The sequence below is a fragment of the Panthera onca genome, chromosome D4 (genome assembly GCF_046562875.1).
Source record: "Panthera onca isolate mPanOnc1 chromosome D4, mPanOnc1 haplotype 2, whole genome shotgun sequence".
In the NCBI taxonomy this organism is placed as follows: domain Eukaryota; kingdom Metazoa; phylum Chordata; class Mammalia; order Carnivora; family Felidae; genus Panthera; species Panthera onca.
The window spans coordinates 61,764,079-61,779,208 of NC_138351.1; the positions used below are offsets into that span (position 1 = coordinate 61,764,079).

At 48.4% G+C, this 15,130-nt stretch overlaps 1 protein-coding gene across 21 annotated transcripts in view; it reads right to left on the reverse strand.

Annotated features, from left to right (window-relative positions):
* ANKS6 (ankyrin repeat and sterile alpha motif domain containing 6) overlaps positions 1-7,255 on the reverse strand; it is a 68,587-nt gene extending 61,332 nt beyond the window's left edge. For all 21 annotated transcript variants that reach the window (XR_013551723.2, XR_013551724.2, XR_013551719.2 and 18 more), the window contains exons 1-2: positions 6,776-7,255; positions 1,444-1,940 (exon numbers count right to left, since the gene is read on the reverse strand). Coding sequence is in view for 3 of the 21 variants with exons in the window: in XM_060609202.3 (XP_060465185.3) it covers positions 1,444-1,940; positions 6,776-7,140 (862 nt within the window). In the remaining 18 variants the exon portion in view is untranslated. The remainder of the gene's footprint in view (positions 1-1,443; positions 1,941-6,775) is intronic.
* Between the last annotated feature and the right edge of the window lie 7,875 nt (positions 7,256-15,130).

The following is a 15,130-nucleotide window of genomic DNA, read 5'->3' on the forward strand; positions in this document are numbered from 1 at the left end:
TGCCTGTGCAATACTATTAAGAAATGATTCTGAGCCAGGGTGGCTCAGTCGGTTAAGCATCGGACTCTTGATCTCACCTCAGGTCTTAATCTCAGGGTTGTGAGTTCAAGACTTGCGTTGGGCCCCACGTTGGGCAGGAAGAACTACTTAAAAAAAAAAAAAATTCTGCATCTTAGTTTTAAATAGGTCACATTCCTTTAAGTGTTTAAGAGTCTAATTTGCTATGGGAGGGGCCTTCTCATACCAAGACCCTTTGACAAAAAATAGTATGTCACCTGACCTTAGTGCTGGCTGCTAAGCAACCATCTGGTACAAAAGAATGACTGACCCTCTAGCCTGACCCCAGGAGGCCCGGTCAGTTGTGCCATTGATGCCAAGTGACCCTGGGCTGGCCCTTTCCTCATTCCAGATGCCGGTGTTGGCATCAATAGCACCACAGTTCTGGGGACCCTTCCCAGCCCAAGGAACCACCACGGTGGGGTGTATCACAATGACCGTTATAGCCTCGATGGTACCCTAACCTGCAGCTAATGCGAGGGAGAGAGCTGGGGGTCTTCCAGGTGAACTTCCTAGCACCTCACAAAAAGAGCTTGGAATAAACAGTTACTTACATAATAATCTATCATTGCTAACACAGCCTCTCCCTTGCTGCCGTCCTACCTGGAGGCTCTTCCGAGAGCCGGCCGGGAGCACTCCCTCAGCTTCCATGTCAGCTACGGTCTTACATGCTCAAGGAGGCCACCCAACCACACAGCAGCCTTCATCACCCACACACCCCAAACCTCAACCCTGCCCGCTTTCCTCCCCCGCGCGGTACCTACCACCTGCCTACTACGTAAGTTATTTCCAGTAGGTTTATTTCCCATTTCTCGCCTGTCTCCCCTACAGAGGCCAAGGTCCTCAAGGGCAGAGGGCACACAGTTTGGCAGGGGTCCCGGGCCAAATCTGCTCTGCAGCCTGTTTTGGTAATTATGGTTTTACTGAAACACAGCCATACCCACTCATTTACATATAATGTCTGGCTGCTTTCACTCTAGCGGAATGAGTGGTTCTGACAGAGACTGGCCCATAGTCTAAAATATTTTCTATCTGGTCCTTTACAGGAAAAGTCTGCTGAACCCTGTCCTAGAAAGATCCCAGAACATCCTGCATCGGGATCATCTGGTTAGAAAGGAGGGGCCTTGCCATGGGGGTTCCAGGCTCTTTCCAGAGATACCAAATAATTCTCTGCAGGGTGGGCTAGAAACCTGCAAGTAATAGGTACTCCCAACTGATTCTTATGCACAGCACATCTTAAGACCCATTGTTCGGTAGGCTAAACTTCTGATTTGCACACGCCCTCTGGTTGGGCAGTCCTCAGCTTTTGTCGTTCAAACACAATTTAGGGTCCTCTGTGAAGCCATGGCAAGGAAGGGAAGGAAATTGGTGGTGGCACAGCCTGACCTGTCTTGGGCCTGACAGTGGTCAGTGGGTCCAGGTAGTCTGCAAGGTCCCTGTGCTTGCAGTCAAGTGCAACCTCGAAGGCGGTCTTCTCTAACACGCTGAGGTAGTCAGGGTTGGCCCCCTTCTCCACCAGCTGCTGAGCCATGCCGAGCCTCCCAGTGAGTGCTGACAGCATCAGTGGGCTCCAGCCCACGGTTCGGGCCACGTGGTTGGGGTCCGCGCCCCACTCCATCAGCAGACGCACCACAGCCTCATGCCCATGCTGGATGGCAGCCATCAGGGCTGTGGTGTCCAACAGCTCATCCGTGCTGTCCCCTGACTGCTCGCCTGAGGAGCTGTGATGGTCCACAAAGGCACCAGCTTCCAGAAGCAGCTTCACCACACCCAGGTGGCCACCCCGAGAGGCCACAGTGAGCACGCTGGCCCCTAGACGGTTCTGGGCATTGATATCAGCTCCATGATCCAAAAGGAGGTGTGCCACGCTCACGTGCCCAAATCTGCCAGGAAGATGGAGAATTAGTGACACTAACATGGAACACTGATAAGGAAACAGCTTATATGATCCTCATTTGTCATTAATTATTAAAATCATAGCAGTTACTTATTATAAAAGGTCTTCTGGAGCCAGGCACTGTGCTGGCCCCACATATCCACCAGCACAAAGGTGAGCAACTGCCCTGTCTAGGTTCGAATCCAGCTCTGGATCCAAGCACTAGCTGTGTGATCTTGAAAAAGAACTTTAGCTTCTTCATGACTTCATTGCCTTATCTGTAATATAAGGATGTAATTGTATCTACTTCAAGAGCTGTTGGGAATTAAATGAGTTACTATACATATATATGATATATATACAGCACTTATAACAGGGTTTGGCCAAAGGAAGTACCTCATGAATGTTAGATATAATAATCGTTTTACCTTACACGTTACACAAAGTACTGAAGTCATGCAGCTGGTAAGAGGTGGTGTCAGGTCAGAACCCAGGTCTGTCTGAATCCCGATGTACTCACTCTTTCCCCTACACTATACTGCGTCCCACATCTCAGAGTTCATTTTATTCTGCTTTATAGTCTTGTAATCTATCTCTGCCTGTGCTGACTCCCGTGGGCAGAGCTCACGTCTGACTCATGTCTACCCATCCCCAAACGCACACAGAAGGTCCTTCAAGATGAGCCAGTGCACCCCATGCCAAGAGGTGTGGCATGGCTGTGGTCAGCAGAGAGGGGCTCAGGCTCCTCTTACCAGAGGCCTGCTGCCACCTGCTGGCAGGAATGTCCACTGCCAGTGGCTAAGAAATGGGCCTGGGCCAGACCCTTCTCCCTGAATCTTGAGCTGGCCAGGGAGATATAAACAAGCGACCTCCAACTCCATACCAGGAAGACGAAAACAGATGCCTCTTCCCAGCAAAATCTCTTCCTTCTTTTGCCGCCAGGGGGCAGGAAAGACCTGTTTTGTAGGATTTGGTTGGCACACTAGGCTCAGAGCAGTGTGTGTCAGAGTTGGAAGGAGCCCTAGACTAACTGGGAAAGAATGACAAGAGAGGGGCCGGCGGTTCCAAACCATAATGCCTGCATAATGTCTACATCTGTGAGGCAGTGTTTTGAATCTCTCGTTGCATTCCCCTCCTTTCCGGAAGTGAGATGTGTGTGTGTGTGTGTGTGTGTGTGTGTGTTTTAAAACCTCCTCTAAACCCAGGGCCTCCCTTCTCCCTGTGGAGGCAAAGCCAAGGCCAAACTCTGATCTGGACTTACAAATACCTTGGGGGACATGAACCTTAACGGCACCGAGTCAGCTCAGCCTCTGGAGGGAGAGCTTGGTGAATTGGGCCTGTCCCTCCTCTTCTCCAAGAGCAGAGAGGGAGCAAATCAAATGGACATAAACTCAAATGCAGAAAGCTGCAACCCCAACCTATCTTCCTGCCTCCAGTCCTGTTCCTTCCTGCCCATCCTCCATGATGGTGTTGCCCAAACCTAAACTTCATGGCCACTTCCCAGCTTCCCAATGTCTGAGGAAGACCTGCTGACTTTGTCCGCTTCATTTCCACCCAACCCCCATGCCAGCCCCCCCCGGCCCCCAACGCCTGCACTCACTGATTATATTCCTCCCACACCTCTGCCATGCCGCCTCTCTGACCAGAGCCCTCCCCTGTCCGTATCTCCTGAGCACACCCTTCATCCTGCTGCAGGACTCAGTTCAGACCTCACCTCTGAGCAGCTCCCAGACCCTCCACACTAGTCCAGGTGCCCTTCATCTATGCACCTGAGCCTTCTACAATTGTGTCTTCCTGTCGGACTGTGTGCTCCCCAAGGACAGGGACTCTTGGCTGACCTACAGTGGGGCTCAGTAACTGCTGGCAAATGAATGAGTGACTAAATGAACACTGGCATAACTAAGTAGATAGAGGATGGTCCGGAGGCAGACAATGGGAGTAACTAAAGAACTGGTGTATCCTGCACTGAGGTAGAGAATTTTTTAAAATCATGCTATTTAGTTATCAAGTGTGAAATAAAATCTGGTATAATTCCTAACATCAGATTAAAAATAAAAAGTATTGTCACATTTTTGTCTCATTTGATTTTTTATTTTAAAGAAAGAGAGAAAGAGAGCATGAGCAAGGGGGGGGAGGGGGGAGGGGGGAGGGGGGGAGGGGGAGAGGGAGAGGGAGAGGGAGAGGGAGAGAGAGGGGGAGGGAGAGGGAGGGAGAGGGAGGGAGAGGGAGGGAGAGGGAGGGAGAGGGAGGGAGAGGGAGAGAGAGGGAGAGAGAGAGAGGGAGAGAATATCTCAAGCAGGCTCCACACTCAGCAAGGAACCTGACACGGGGCTCAATCCCATGACCCTGGGATCATGACCTGAGCCGAAATTAAGAACCCGACAACCAACTGACTGAGCCACCCAAGCACACCTCTAACTGGATTTTGGACATTCTTTTTAATGTTTATTTTTGAGAGAGAGAAGAGAGACAGGGTGTGAGCAGCAGAGAGAGAGAGGGAGACACAGAATCTGAAGCGGGCTCCAGACTCTGAGCTGTCAGCACAGAGTCCGACACAGGGCTCAAACTCACAAATTGCAAGATTATGACCTGAGCTGAAGTTGGGCACTTAACTGACTGAGCCACCCAAGCGCCCCTTCCTCTCATTGGATTTTTTTTTAATATTTATTTACTTTAAGAGAAGGAGGGGGCGTGCATGACTGGGGGAGAGGCACAGAGAGGAGAGAGAGAATCCCAAGCGGGCTCCACGCACTCAGCACGGAGCCCTACGCAGGGCTCAATCTCATTAACCAGGAGATCAGGACCTGAGCCAAAATCAAGAGTCAGATGCTTAACCAACTGAACCACCCAGGTGCCCTTCACTTGATCTTAATAAACCCTGAAATAAACTGATAATGCCCATTTCATAGGTGAGGAAACTGAAGATTTGAATGGAAAGCAGTAAATTCAGGGCCTCTCGATTTGAAACTGACAGAATCAAAACTTGAACCTAGACCCTAAAATCCCAAATCCCAGCTCTTCTGGTATAACAAATTTTTAGAGAGAAAGAAAAAGGATGAATTTGGACAGAAATGCTGACATTTGGAATGCTTTCTGAATCCATGGGTAGCCCAAGCGGTCATTCAATTTAGGCTGAAAACATAAAAGAACTCAAGGAAGGCTGAGATGATTTTGTGGATGCTAAGTTTCTAATAAGTAATTACTGAGGATAGGGAAGCTTGGGGCTTTCTGAACAGCTGCTGTCACTGCCAATTAATTTCGGCAATTAACACCTGTGTTTAAAGACCTGGCACAAACTCCCACCACCCAAAGCATGAAGCAGAGGGGCCAGCTCTGCCACACCGGCAGGCAGAGAAATGAAGGACAGAAGCAAAGAGGCCAAGGGTGAAGTTAGGGTCAAAGTAAACACCACGCAACCCGTCTCTTTAGCATTTGGCCAGTTTGGCGAGTAGCTTCCCTGTGGTCAACACCAGGAGGAAACAGTCACAGGATTTGTGGCTGAGAGCAGAGGCTGGGGAGCACAGGCTCTGGAGCCACCTGCCTGGGTGTGAATGTGACTCTGCCACTTACTAGCGGTGTAACCTTGGGCAAGTTACTTAACTCTGAGCCTCAATTCCTCATCTGTAAAAAGGGGGTGACACTACCTATACTTCCTAAGGTTTTGTATGGACCAAGTGAGTTACTTCATTTAAAGCACTTTACACGGTGCTTGACACAAAAAGGGCTCAATAAAGGCTATCATTTTCAGAGTAGGAAAAAACAAGGATGTAATCATTTCTGACACAAGAACGTTCACCAGAGACCAAACTAACGGCTGGGTGGGACCCAAGTAGATGGCCAACAGAGGTGAGTGGCTTTACTGTACATCTGAGGTCCTTCCTACCAGGTTTTCAAGTCCTGTTCACCTGTTCACCCTGCTTCCTGAGTACATCTCAAACATCTCTTTGTTTTCCCACTGTTGTCTCTGCTCTGGTCCAGGCTACCATCACCTCTCCCTGGACTGCTCCAATCTGTCCTCACACTGCAGTGAAAGTGATCTTTCCAAAACATAAATCTGATTCTGTCACTCACTCTGCCTAGAACCTTCTATCAATCCCCAGTGCCCTTAGGATAGCTCATCTTTCTCAGCCCCTGCCACATGGCATCTGCCCCTTTCTCTCCAGGGAAGGATCATCGTCCACTAAGTCTAGCCCCCTCCTCCTACTGACATCAGTCTAGCGGTCCTAACAATGCCTTATGTTCACCCTTGCTTCTAAACCTTTGCGTGAGCCAATCACCCCATTCCCACTTCTTCTGTCCTGGTTAATTTTTACGGAGTCTTGACATGAATATATACATCATTCTTACCAAAAACCTTCCTCCACTTCCCCAAACTGGGTCTGCCATCCCCAGAGCTCCCCGCACTTTCCCCAACAAGCCCGATCTCTTGTGTGGCCTGTCCACCGGGACGTGAGCTGCTCCTGGTGGGACTTTGCCTGGCTCCCGCAGTGTCCCATTTCCAGGCTAGGTGGGTAGGTAAGTTCGTAGGAAACCCATGTTGAAAGAAGCAATGAATGACCACCTCTAAGATTGCGTGTCTCTAAGATTCCACTCGACGAGGTCTTCAGATTCTGTTTCAAAAGACCCACTCTTTCTAAGATTCTGATTTTATTACTAAAGAGCACTTCCACTTCTTGTAGTATCCCAAGTTGCTCAAAGTTTACCATTCCAGCTCTCTGGAACGAGTCCTTGACTCTTTGCCTCCCGGGGCGTCCGCGTGGGGCGCCGGTCAGCGCCGGCCACCTGGGCCCGCCTCGCCCCGGGGACGGCGGGCCACCACCCCCAGACCCCCCGGCCCCTTACCTGGCTGCCTGCATGAGCGCGCTCCAGCCGTAGTGGTTGCGGCTGTTGACCGAGGCGCCGCGGCGCAACAAGAAGCGCACCAGCGGCTCGTGGCCCCCGGCCGCGGCGAACTGCAGCGCCGTGTTGCCCGCCTCGTCTGAGCAGTCCACAGGCACGGGCGCTCCGGCCGCCGCCGCCGCCGCCGCCGCCGCCCCGGGCCCGGCCGCCTCGGCCCCCGCCGGCTCTGCGCCCGCTTCGGGCTCCGCGCCGCGCTCCGCCGGCTCCGCCGCCCCCGGCTCCAGCAGCCGCCGCGCCGTCTCCGTGTCGCCCTGGTCGCAGGCGCGCAGCAGCAGCTGGAAGGCCGGGGGCAGCCCGCCCTCGCCCATCGCGGCCCCGAGGCCCGCGCCCGTCCGCCTGGCCGGCCGCGCCGGCTCCGCCCCCGGATACCGCGCGCCAGCGCCCCCTTCCGCCCGCCGCCCGCGCGCCTACTGTGTGCCGGGCGCGCGCCGGGGGGCGGGGCCGCGCGCCTACTGTGTGCCGGGCGCGCGCCGGGGTCCCGGCCGCGCGTCCTCGCCGCGCCGGGAAGGACGGCGAGTTCCGGGACCTCCGAGTGGCGTCCGCGCCCCGACTCCCGGGGCCGCCCCTGCCCGTGCGGCGCCCAGTGGCGGCCCTCTCCGGAGGCTCGGGGGACTTCCTGCCCCGTGCGGAGGTCGGAGCGGCTGCTGCAGACCACTCCTGGTGCGAGCTCGGAACCACGGGGTCTAGGTCCGCCGCCGCCTGGGGCCGGCCTGTAGCGCGCCGCCGCCCCCTACTCCACCAGCGCCTGGCGCTACACGGCCGCTTCCTGGAGTTGTTGGCTGGAGCCAGGGGCGGATGGATCCATTCTGTTCCTTCTGCACCGCGCGGAATGTCCTGCGGGACCTTGAGAGCGGGTCCTTACCTGGGAGTTAAGGCTACCAGCGCCTCCTGTCCCTCATCTGTTTTCATCAGTGATTCTTGAATCTGCACCATCTGGGACGTTGTCACAAACGCAAATTCCCTGACCCCACTCCAGACCTACCGGATCAGAAATTCTGTGTGTGGGTCCAGACACCTGTATTTTAATAAGCCCTCCAGGTGATTCTGGTGCACCCTGAAATTCGAGACCCACGTGTGGTCCTCACAGCATCCTGTCAGCCACCGGGGAGGCCTCAGATGACCACTCCAATTGACAGAGGACACAACAGAAGCTTAAAGGAGGTTGAGTGTTGCTAAAGGCCACACGACTGTCCTGGAGGAGAGCTGTGCTAGGACAAGCTCTTCCGACATCCAGCCCAATTTCCTGTTCTCAGCAAACATTTATGGAGTGCCAACTCTGCACTGTTCTAGGTACTGGAGAAGCTGGGGGAAACAAAATAAAATCCCTGCCTCTCGAGCTGACAGTGGAAAAAGACAAGCTGTAAATACACAAGTAAGTAACTTGTATGTCTGTTGGTGATGAGTGCTACTAAAGCAATAAACAGAGCATAACATAAATCCAAGTAAATAGGATAGAGGATGGGATGTTATTTTATAATAGGGTGGGTAGAGAAGGTGTCGAGAATGTGGCACTTGCACAGACCTGAAGAAATTGAAAAATGGAACCATGCTGACATTTGGGGAGAGTATGATGCAAGCAGAGGGGAAAAATGTTCTAACAAGGGCAGTCCTGTTTGCAAATTGCTTTTGCTGCCTGCTCATCGTGATAACATCAACATTCGGATATGGGGTAATTGGTTTGCATAGACTGTGAGCTGTGGTCCAAAAACCTAGAAGATGGCCGGGCATATAGTAGGTGCTCAGTACATGAGTGTTAAGGACTAAGTCTCATGTACATAGACTTGTAACACAGATCAAAACTTGATGAGGGCCTGAAGAAGGAATAAAAGTCATGGCATCGGAAGATCAGAGAAGACGGTAATACCTTTAGGATCTGGGCCAGCAGGGCTGGAAGAAAGTCTTCTAAGCACGATGTAAAGATGAGGAAAGATCTCCAAAGTACACAGGACTCAGACTGCCATGGGCTTCAGGGCCGGGATGGAGACTGGGATTTATTCTGTGAGTAATGGGGAGGCATGGAAAGTGACCAGGTGAGTTACAGGGCTAGAGCTAATCACTTAGGCCCAGTGTCTGAGGTGGTACACTCTCACTCGCTTCTAGATTTGGCCCCATTCACAACAGAGGTGAGGATAACTTCCTTTTGAAGGTCTGGTGAAGACATTTGTTTCTGTGGAAATCCTGAAAAATTGTACCCTTTTCTTATCCTATTTATTCGGGTACCTTTTTACTAACTAGTTGTTTCATTATAAAAGTAATATGCGTGATAAAAAATAAATGCCAACAGTACAAAAGGACAGGAAAGTAAAAGCCCCTTTCCCTCTTCTCCCACTGTCCTGGTCCTACCATAGGTAGGTAACCAATATTCACATTTGTTTTATCTTTCCAAAGATATTTCACACATATACAAACATGCAATATGTACATGTAGGCATTGATCAACCTTCTTGATTGCAAACTGTAGAAATTGAACCTCTAGATAGAAAGTAGAAAGAGGGTTTAATACAAAGTTCTTTTTGTAGTCACAGATCCTACAAGGGCCAGAAAACCAATCTTGGAGGCCCGACAACCAAGGACAATGCCCCAGATCATTCCATGGCTGCACCCTATACCAGGATGGAGTCTAAACAGGCCTTTTTTTTTTTTTAAGTTGTTTGTTTATTTATTTTGAGAGAGAGAGAGAGAGAGAGAGAATCCCAGGCACACTCTGTGCTGACAGCTTGGGGCTCGATCCCACAAACCGTGAGATCATGACCTGAGCTAAAATCAAGTCAGACACTCAACCAACTGAGCCACCCAGGGGCCCTGACACAGGCCCCTTTTTGTATTACCAGCTTGAGAGTCAAAGCCTGAGATGAGAGCATGTAAATGGCTCAGCCTGGGTCACATGTTTTGCCTGGCAAAAAGGGAGGCTGGGAAAGTGCCTTTCTGGCACTTTCAGTATGTATAGCAGGGGGTAGGCTCCAGTATACGTGCTCTAGAAGGTAGGAGACTCTCCAGAATAGGGAGGGGGGTTTAGATACTGGGAAGCCAAAAAACATAACAAATACCAACTACAAATATTCCCTCTAAGCGGATCCCTGCTGCTTACACCTGCTCTGTGTCTCCTACTCCGGGAAGAAATGCCCCCTTTTTCTTAGGGATCCTCCCTCTCCACTCTCAGTATGTATGATTCAGTGGTTAGCATAAGTCCAAGTCTGTCCTGATTGCTTTGGCCCAGGATTTTTTGCTAAAGCAGTTGGGAACAAAGCCCTTTGTGCTGGGGTGGTCAGCTGTCAGGATGTCCAGATGTTGTGAGCCGAACAGGTACTTTCTCTGCCACCACTTGAAGACCACCTGCCTAAGCGTGAAGATACCACACAGGAAAGCAGAGATGAGTGATAGAAAGAGATGGGGTCAGAAAATCCTCATCGCCCCCCTTCATGCTTTTGTTAGGTTTGTTTTGAGCAGGGGTGTCCTCACCTGCAATCCCAGCCTTAACAAATGTAGATTTTACGTTTTGAATGAATGAGTTCATACAGTGCAGGCTATTCCGAATCTTGCTTTTAAAAATTTTAACAAATGCTTGGGCATCTTTTCATGCAGGTGACTAGATCTCCTGAATCCTTTTTAGTGGTAGCATGTAACACCATTAAGCAGCTGTGCCATAATTTATTTAATCAGTTTTTAATGATTCACAATTAGCTTGTTTCCAGTGTTCTGCTATTATAAAAAAAAATCGTGCGTGGAACAGTGGTTATAGCAGTCAGGGGCCCAGCAGGAGACAGATGGCACACTTGGCTGAAGAAATGAGGAACATTTACTAAAGGGCTAATTATAGAACTCTGGGCAGGGTTTACTAAGAGCCACAAGAGCTGGTGCAGTACTCCAGAGCTGGTAACAACAGGGAGCCATTGTCACCCCAGGCCTGAAGGGGGAAGGGAGAGAGTACTCACTGGAATTCTGCAAGAGAGAAAATGGAGAGATCTAGTTGATAGGAGTTAGGACCATTGGTAGAGGGACAGGGCCAGCCTAGTAAGGAGCAATCCCCTGAGGAATAAAATCCTCTGACCTCACCCTTCTTCTGTCCTCTAGTGCTAAACCCAACTGTTAGCCAGACGTTCAAGCCTGCTGCTATGGTCCCGACAGTCATCCTCCCAGGGATCAGAGCAAGGTTCTCTGGAAGGATGATCTGAGCAGCGTAGCTCCATCACCAACACAGACCTCATCCAGCCAATATTATTGAGCGCCTTCTGTGTGCCCGGCATTATGTGTATGATGGCATGTTATAGATGATAGGGCCGGCCCCTGGCTCCCAGGGGATCCCACATGATTGCAGAGAGGGTGGTCTATGAGCTTCATTGTCAGTTCAGAGGAAGGTATCACAGTCTGGGTGTATCACTGACAGCTTCATGGGAGAGCTTGGCCCCAAGTTGAGCAGAAAGACTGGGGGATATCCTGGTAGTGGAAGGAAAAGAGAGGGCACAGAGTGGAAAGAGGGAGCAGGGGGACTGGATTCCAGACACTGGTGCAGTAGATTAGAAAGGAGGTAAAGAGGGCCAGCAAGTAAAATCATCTCTGAAGGGTACTTATTGGGGCCTGGGTGGCTCAGTTGGTTAAGTGTCCAACTTCGGCTCAGGTCATGATCTCACGGTTTGTGAGTTTGAGTCCCACATCGGGTTCTGCGCTGACAGTGCAGAGCCTGGTTGGGATTCTCTCTTTCTCTCTCTGCCTGTGCCCCATTCTCACTCGTCCTCTCTTTCTGTTTCTCTCTCTCTCTCAAATAAATAAACATTAAAAAAAAATAAAACGTACTCTTTTAAATGTCTAACCTGTTTTCCCTAATATGATAATAATGTTTGTTGAAAAGAATTCCAGTGTTGTGCAAACATAGAATGTGAGTTCCTTTGAGATCAATGATAGGTAGGTGGTAGGTAATCAATAAGTATTTGTTGAAAAACATGAATAAATTGAATGAAAAGTAAAGGCCCACAGAATCTCACTCACCAGAAATAAATATAATAGTTAATAGTTTGGTGGATATTTTCTTAAGAGTTTTTTTCTTTGTGTATGTTAACAAATTTTACCAAAATAGGATTATACTGTCTATATAGCTCTACAACTTGCTTTTCTTGACTTAATGATGCATCTTAAGCACATTTGTATGTTAAACACCTAGAATTAGTGTCACTCTTGTTAATGATACTGTGGTATGTTAGTGTATGAACGTACAATACTTTATAATCTCCTATTAGTGGACGTTTAGGTTATTGACAACTTTCTCCTTTTATACACGATATTGCAGTAGGCTTCCTTTTCTTAGCACATCTCTTGAGTACTTGTGAATCTATTTCTGTTGATGTGACATTGCAGAATCAAAAGGATATGAGAATTAATATTTCTAATAAATGTTGCCTAATTGCTTTCCAAAAGGTTATGCCAGTTCGCATTCTTACCAACAGTGGATAATAGTACCTGTTTATTCACATCCTTGCCAATGCTGGAATTAATAACCTTTTAAATCTTTGCTAATCTCATAGGTGAAAAAATAATTCAGAGTAAGTTTAATTTGCATGCATTTTAAATAGAGAAATTGAACACATCTTGATATGTTTATAGATCATTTGTATTTCTTTTTTGGGGGAATGGTCTATTCAAATCTTTCAGCCATTTTCATTTCTGTTCTTTTATTTCCCTGTTGATTCACATACCGGGTAAATGTCATCTGCAAATATCTCTTTCTGATTTGTCTTTTGACTTTTGAGTTTATATTATTTTGGACCTTATTGAATATTAAAAATTTTATGTGGTCAACTTTATAAATCTTTTCTATAATGGTCTCTTGGCTCTTTCATCCAATACTTTTATTGCTGGATTTTTATTATTAATTTTTACTTTTACATCTTTACATCATTTGGCATTTATTTTGGTATAAGGTGTGAGTTTGGGATTCAGCTTTATTTTTTTCCAAATGGCTATCAAGTTGCCCCAGTCATTGACTGAGTCAGCCATCTTTTTTCCACTAATGTTTGAAATTCCACATCTACCATATACCAAGTTAAACTCTCAAAGGGGTGTAATGACCCCTACGAAGGGAGTTAATACAACAAATTGAAAGTGCCTTCTAGAGAGATCTGTTTGTTGGTTGAACAGCTGATGAAACGAAATGGTGTGGTCAAAGAACAAATAAGCTCCCCAAACAAACAACAAACCCAAGGAAAGAACAAGGTACTCAATTTGGGAAGTGGTGCCAAAAGAATTGAGGTCCCAGCTGGGTTTGCTCTCTATGGGTGCATCATCAGTAACATTTGTAAAGGGCTTACTCTGGGCAGGGGCCATTCCTAGTGCTTTATCTCTGCTAACAGGCTGTTGTATTTCTGATAGCTCCCAGGTGGTACCGATGCTGCTGGTCTGAGTAGGACACTTCGAGTAGCAAGGTGCTGGACACCTTCCATTTGCCCTTGCAGAAACTTCCCACCCTGCTTTGAGCCTGGGGTGGCTGTGTGGACTATATCACTCAATCCTCCCAAAAACCCCACTTAGGAGGTACTAGTATAATCATCACCACTTTATAGATGAGCAAATTGAGTCAAGAGAGGTTAAGTAACTTGCCTAAGGCCACCCAGCAGTCTGTGATGGGGCTGAGGTGTGAGCTCAGGCAAGTGGGCTCCAAGGTTGTGCTTGTACGCATTAAACTAAGCTGCCTTTTGGCCTCACAGCAGTCTGCCAGTGAATTGTGTGGTGGGACATCCTGAATTAGGAGTCAAGACACCTGGACTCAGACCGTCGCTCTGTACTTTCATGTCATTTGACTCTGAATAAATCACCTCGCCTCTCTCTGAGCCTTAAATTTCCTCATCTGTCTACCTTGCAATGTTGTCATGAGAGTGGAAGGAGATGATACATGAAAAATAAAGTCTAGTAGTTCATGGTATGTATAAATGCTCAATAAATGACAGCCCTTACCATTATCTGGGGCTTGAACCCATGTTTTGTAGAGCCATCCTTCTTTTCTCGGCAGCTGAGCCTGTATCAGGAAGCATTCCAATCTGGTAAACTGATCCTAGACAGTATGAGTTGTAATCCGTGTCTGTTTTCTAATCTGACCGCAGATCTTAATTGTGTTGAACATCCAGACAGAGGCCAAAAGGCACAGCTCCAGGCCTTTCCCTCACACCTGCCTTCTAGTACCAACCAGCAGACTGTTCTGTGGGTGGAGTCACCTCCCACCAGTCTGGTGTCCTCAGCAGGTTGTCTTGTGTGGGAGCTGCTTGGCGTGGCTCACTCCAAACCCATCCCCCTCCTGGAGTCCCGGGGGAGATGTTCATGGAAGGCCCCTTTCCTCCAGGGAGGCTGTGAGTCAACAAGGATGGAAGGTTAAATTCTACCTGTATCGGAGACACCCAACTTGTTCGAGGCCCTTTCTGTACTCTGTGTCTCAGGTTCCCCATCTTTAAAATGAGAGAATCAGGCCACATTTATGCCTCTTAACTTTTTTGGTTGCGGTCCCCTTGACAATAGAGAATATTTGATAAAAAAAAAAAAACTTTGGACCAGCTTCCCAGATGTTAAAAAAAAAAAAAATACAGCTTACTCACTCTGTCCTTCTATGGGAGATTCAAAACTATTCATTTCCCCAAATTTCCCTCCCAGCAGAGGGAGCTCCACATTAACCTAAAATATGGTTTCAAATCTCTGATATCATTTTTACCATTCAGGTATCCATGTAAACATTACTTCCTCAGAGAAGCCTTCCTAAAACCCTCAACTAAACCAGGTTTTAGCGCCCTGTAATTCTTCAAAACACTTAACCACAACTCTAGTAAGATACCTTTTTTAAAATTTTTTTTTTATTTTTAATTTTTTTCTTCTTAACGCCTATTCATTATTGAGAGACAGAGAGAGACAGAGCATGAACATGGGAGGAGCAGAGAGAGGAGGAGACACAGACTCCGAAGCAGGCTCCAGGTTCTGAGCTGTCAGCACAGAGCCTTGCATGGGGCTCAAACCCACGAACTGTGAGATCATGACCTGAGCCAAAGTCGGACGCTTAACCGACTGAGCCACCCAGGCACCCCGTAAGACACCTTTTTAATATTTGCACTCTATTCCATTGCACTCCAAGCACCATGATGTTGAAAATATGCCTGTGACAAAGAGTCTCTCCTTGATCAAACCCTAGCCAGGCTCCTCTGAGCCCACTTCTCAACCAAGCCTTAACTTTGGCCTATGAAGGTGACGGACTGAAGACAGATAATTTTATACATCTACCTCCCTTCATATTAAAAATTTAAACATTAACAGAGTTTTTAACAGCTCAAG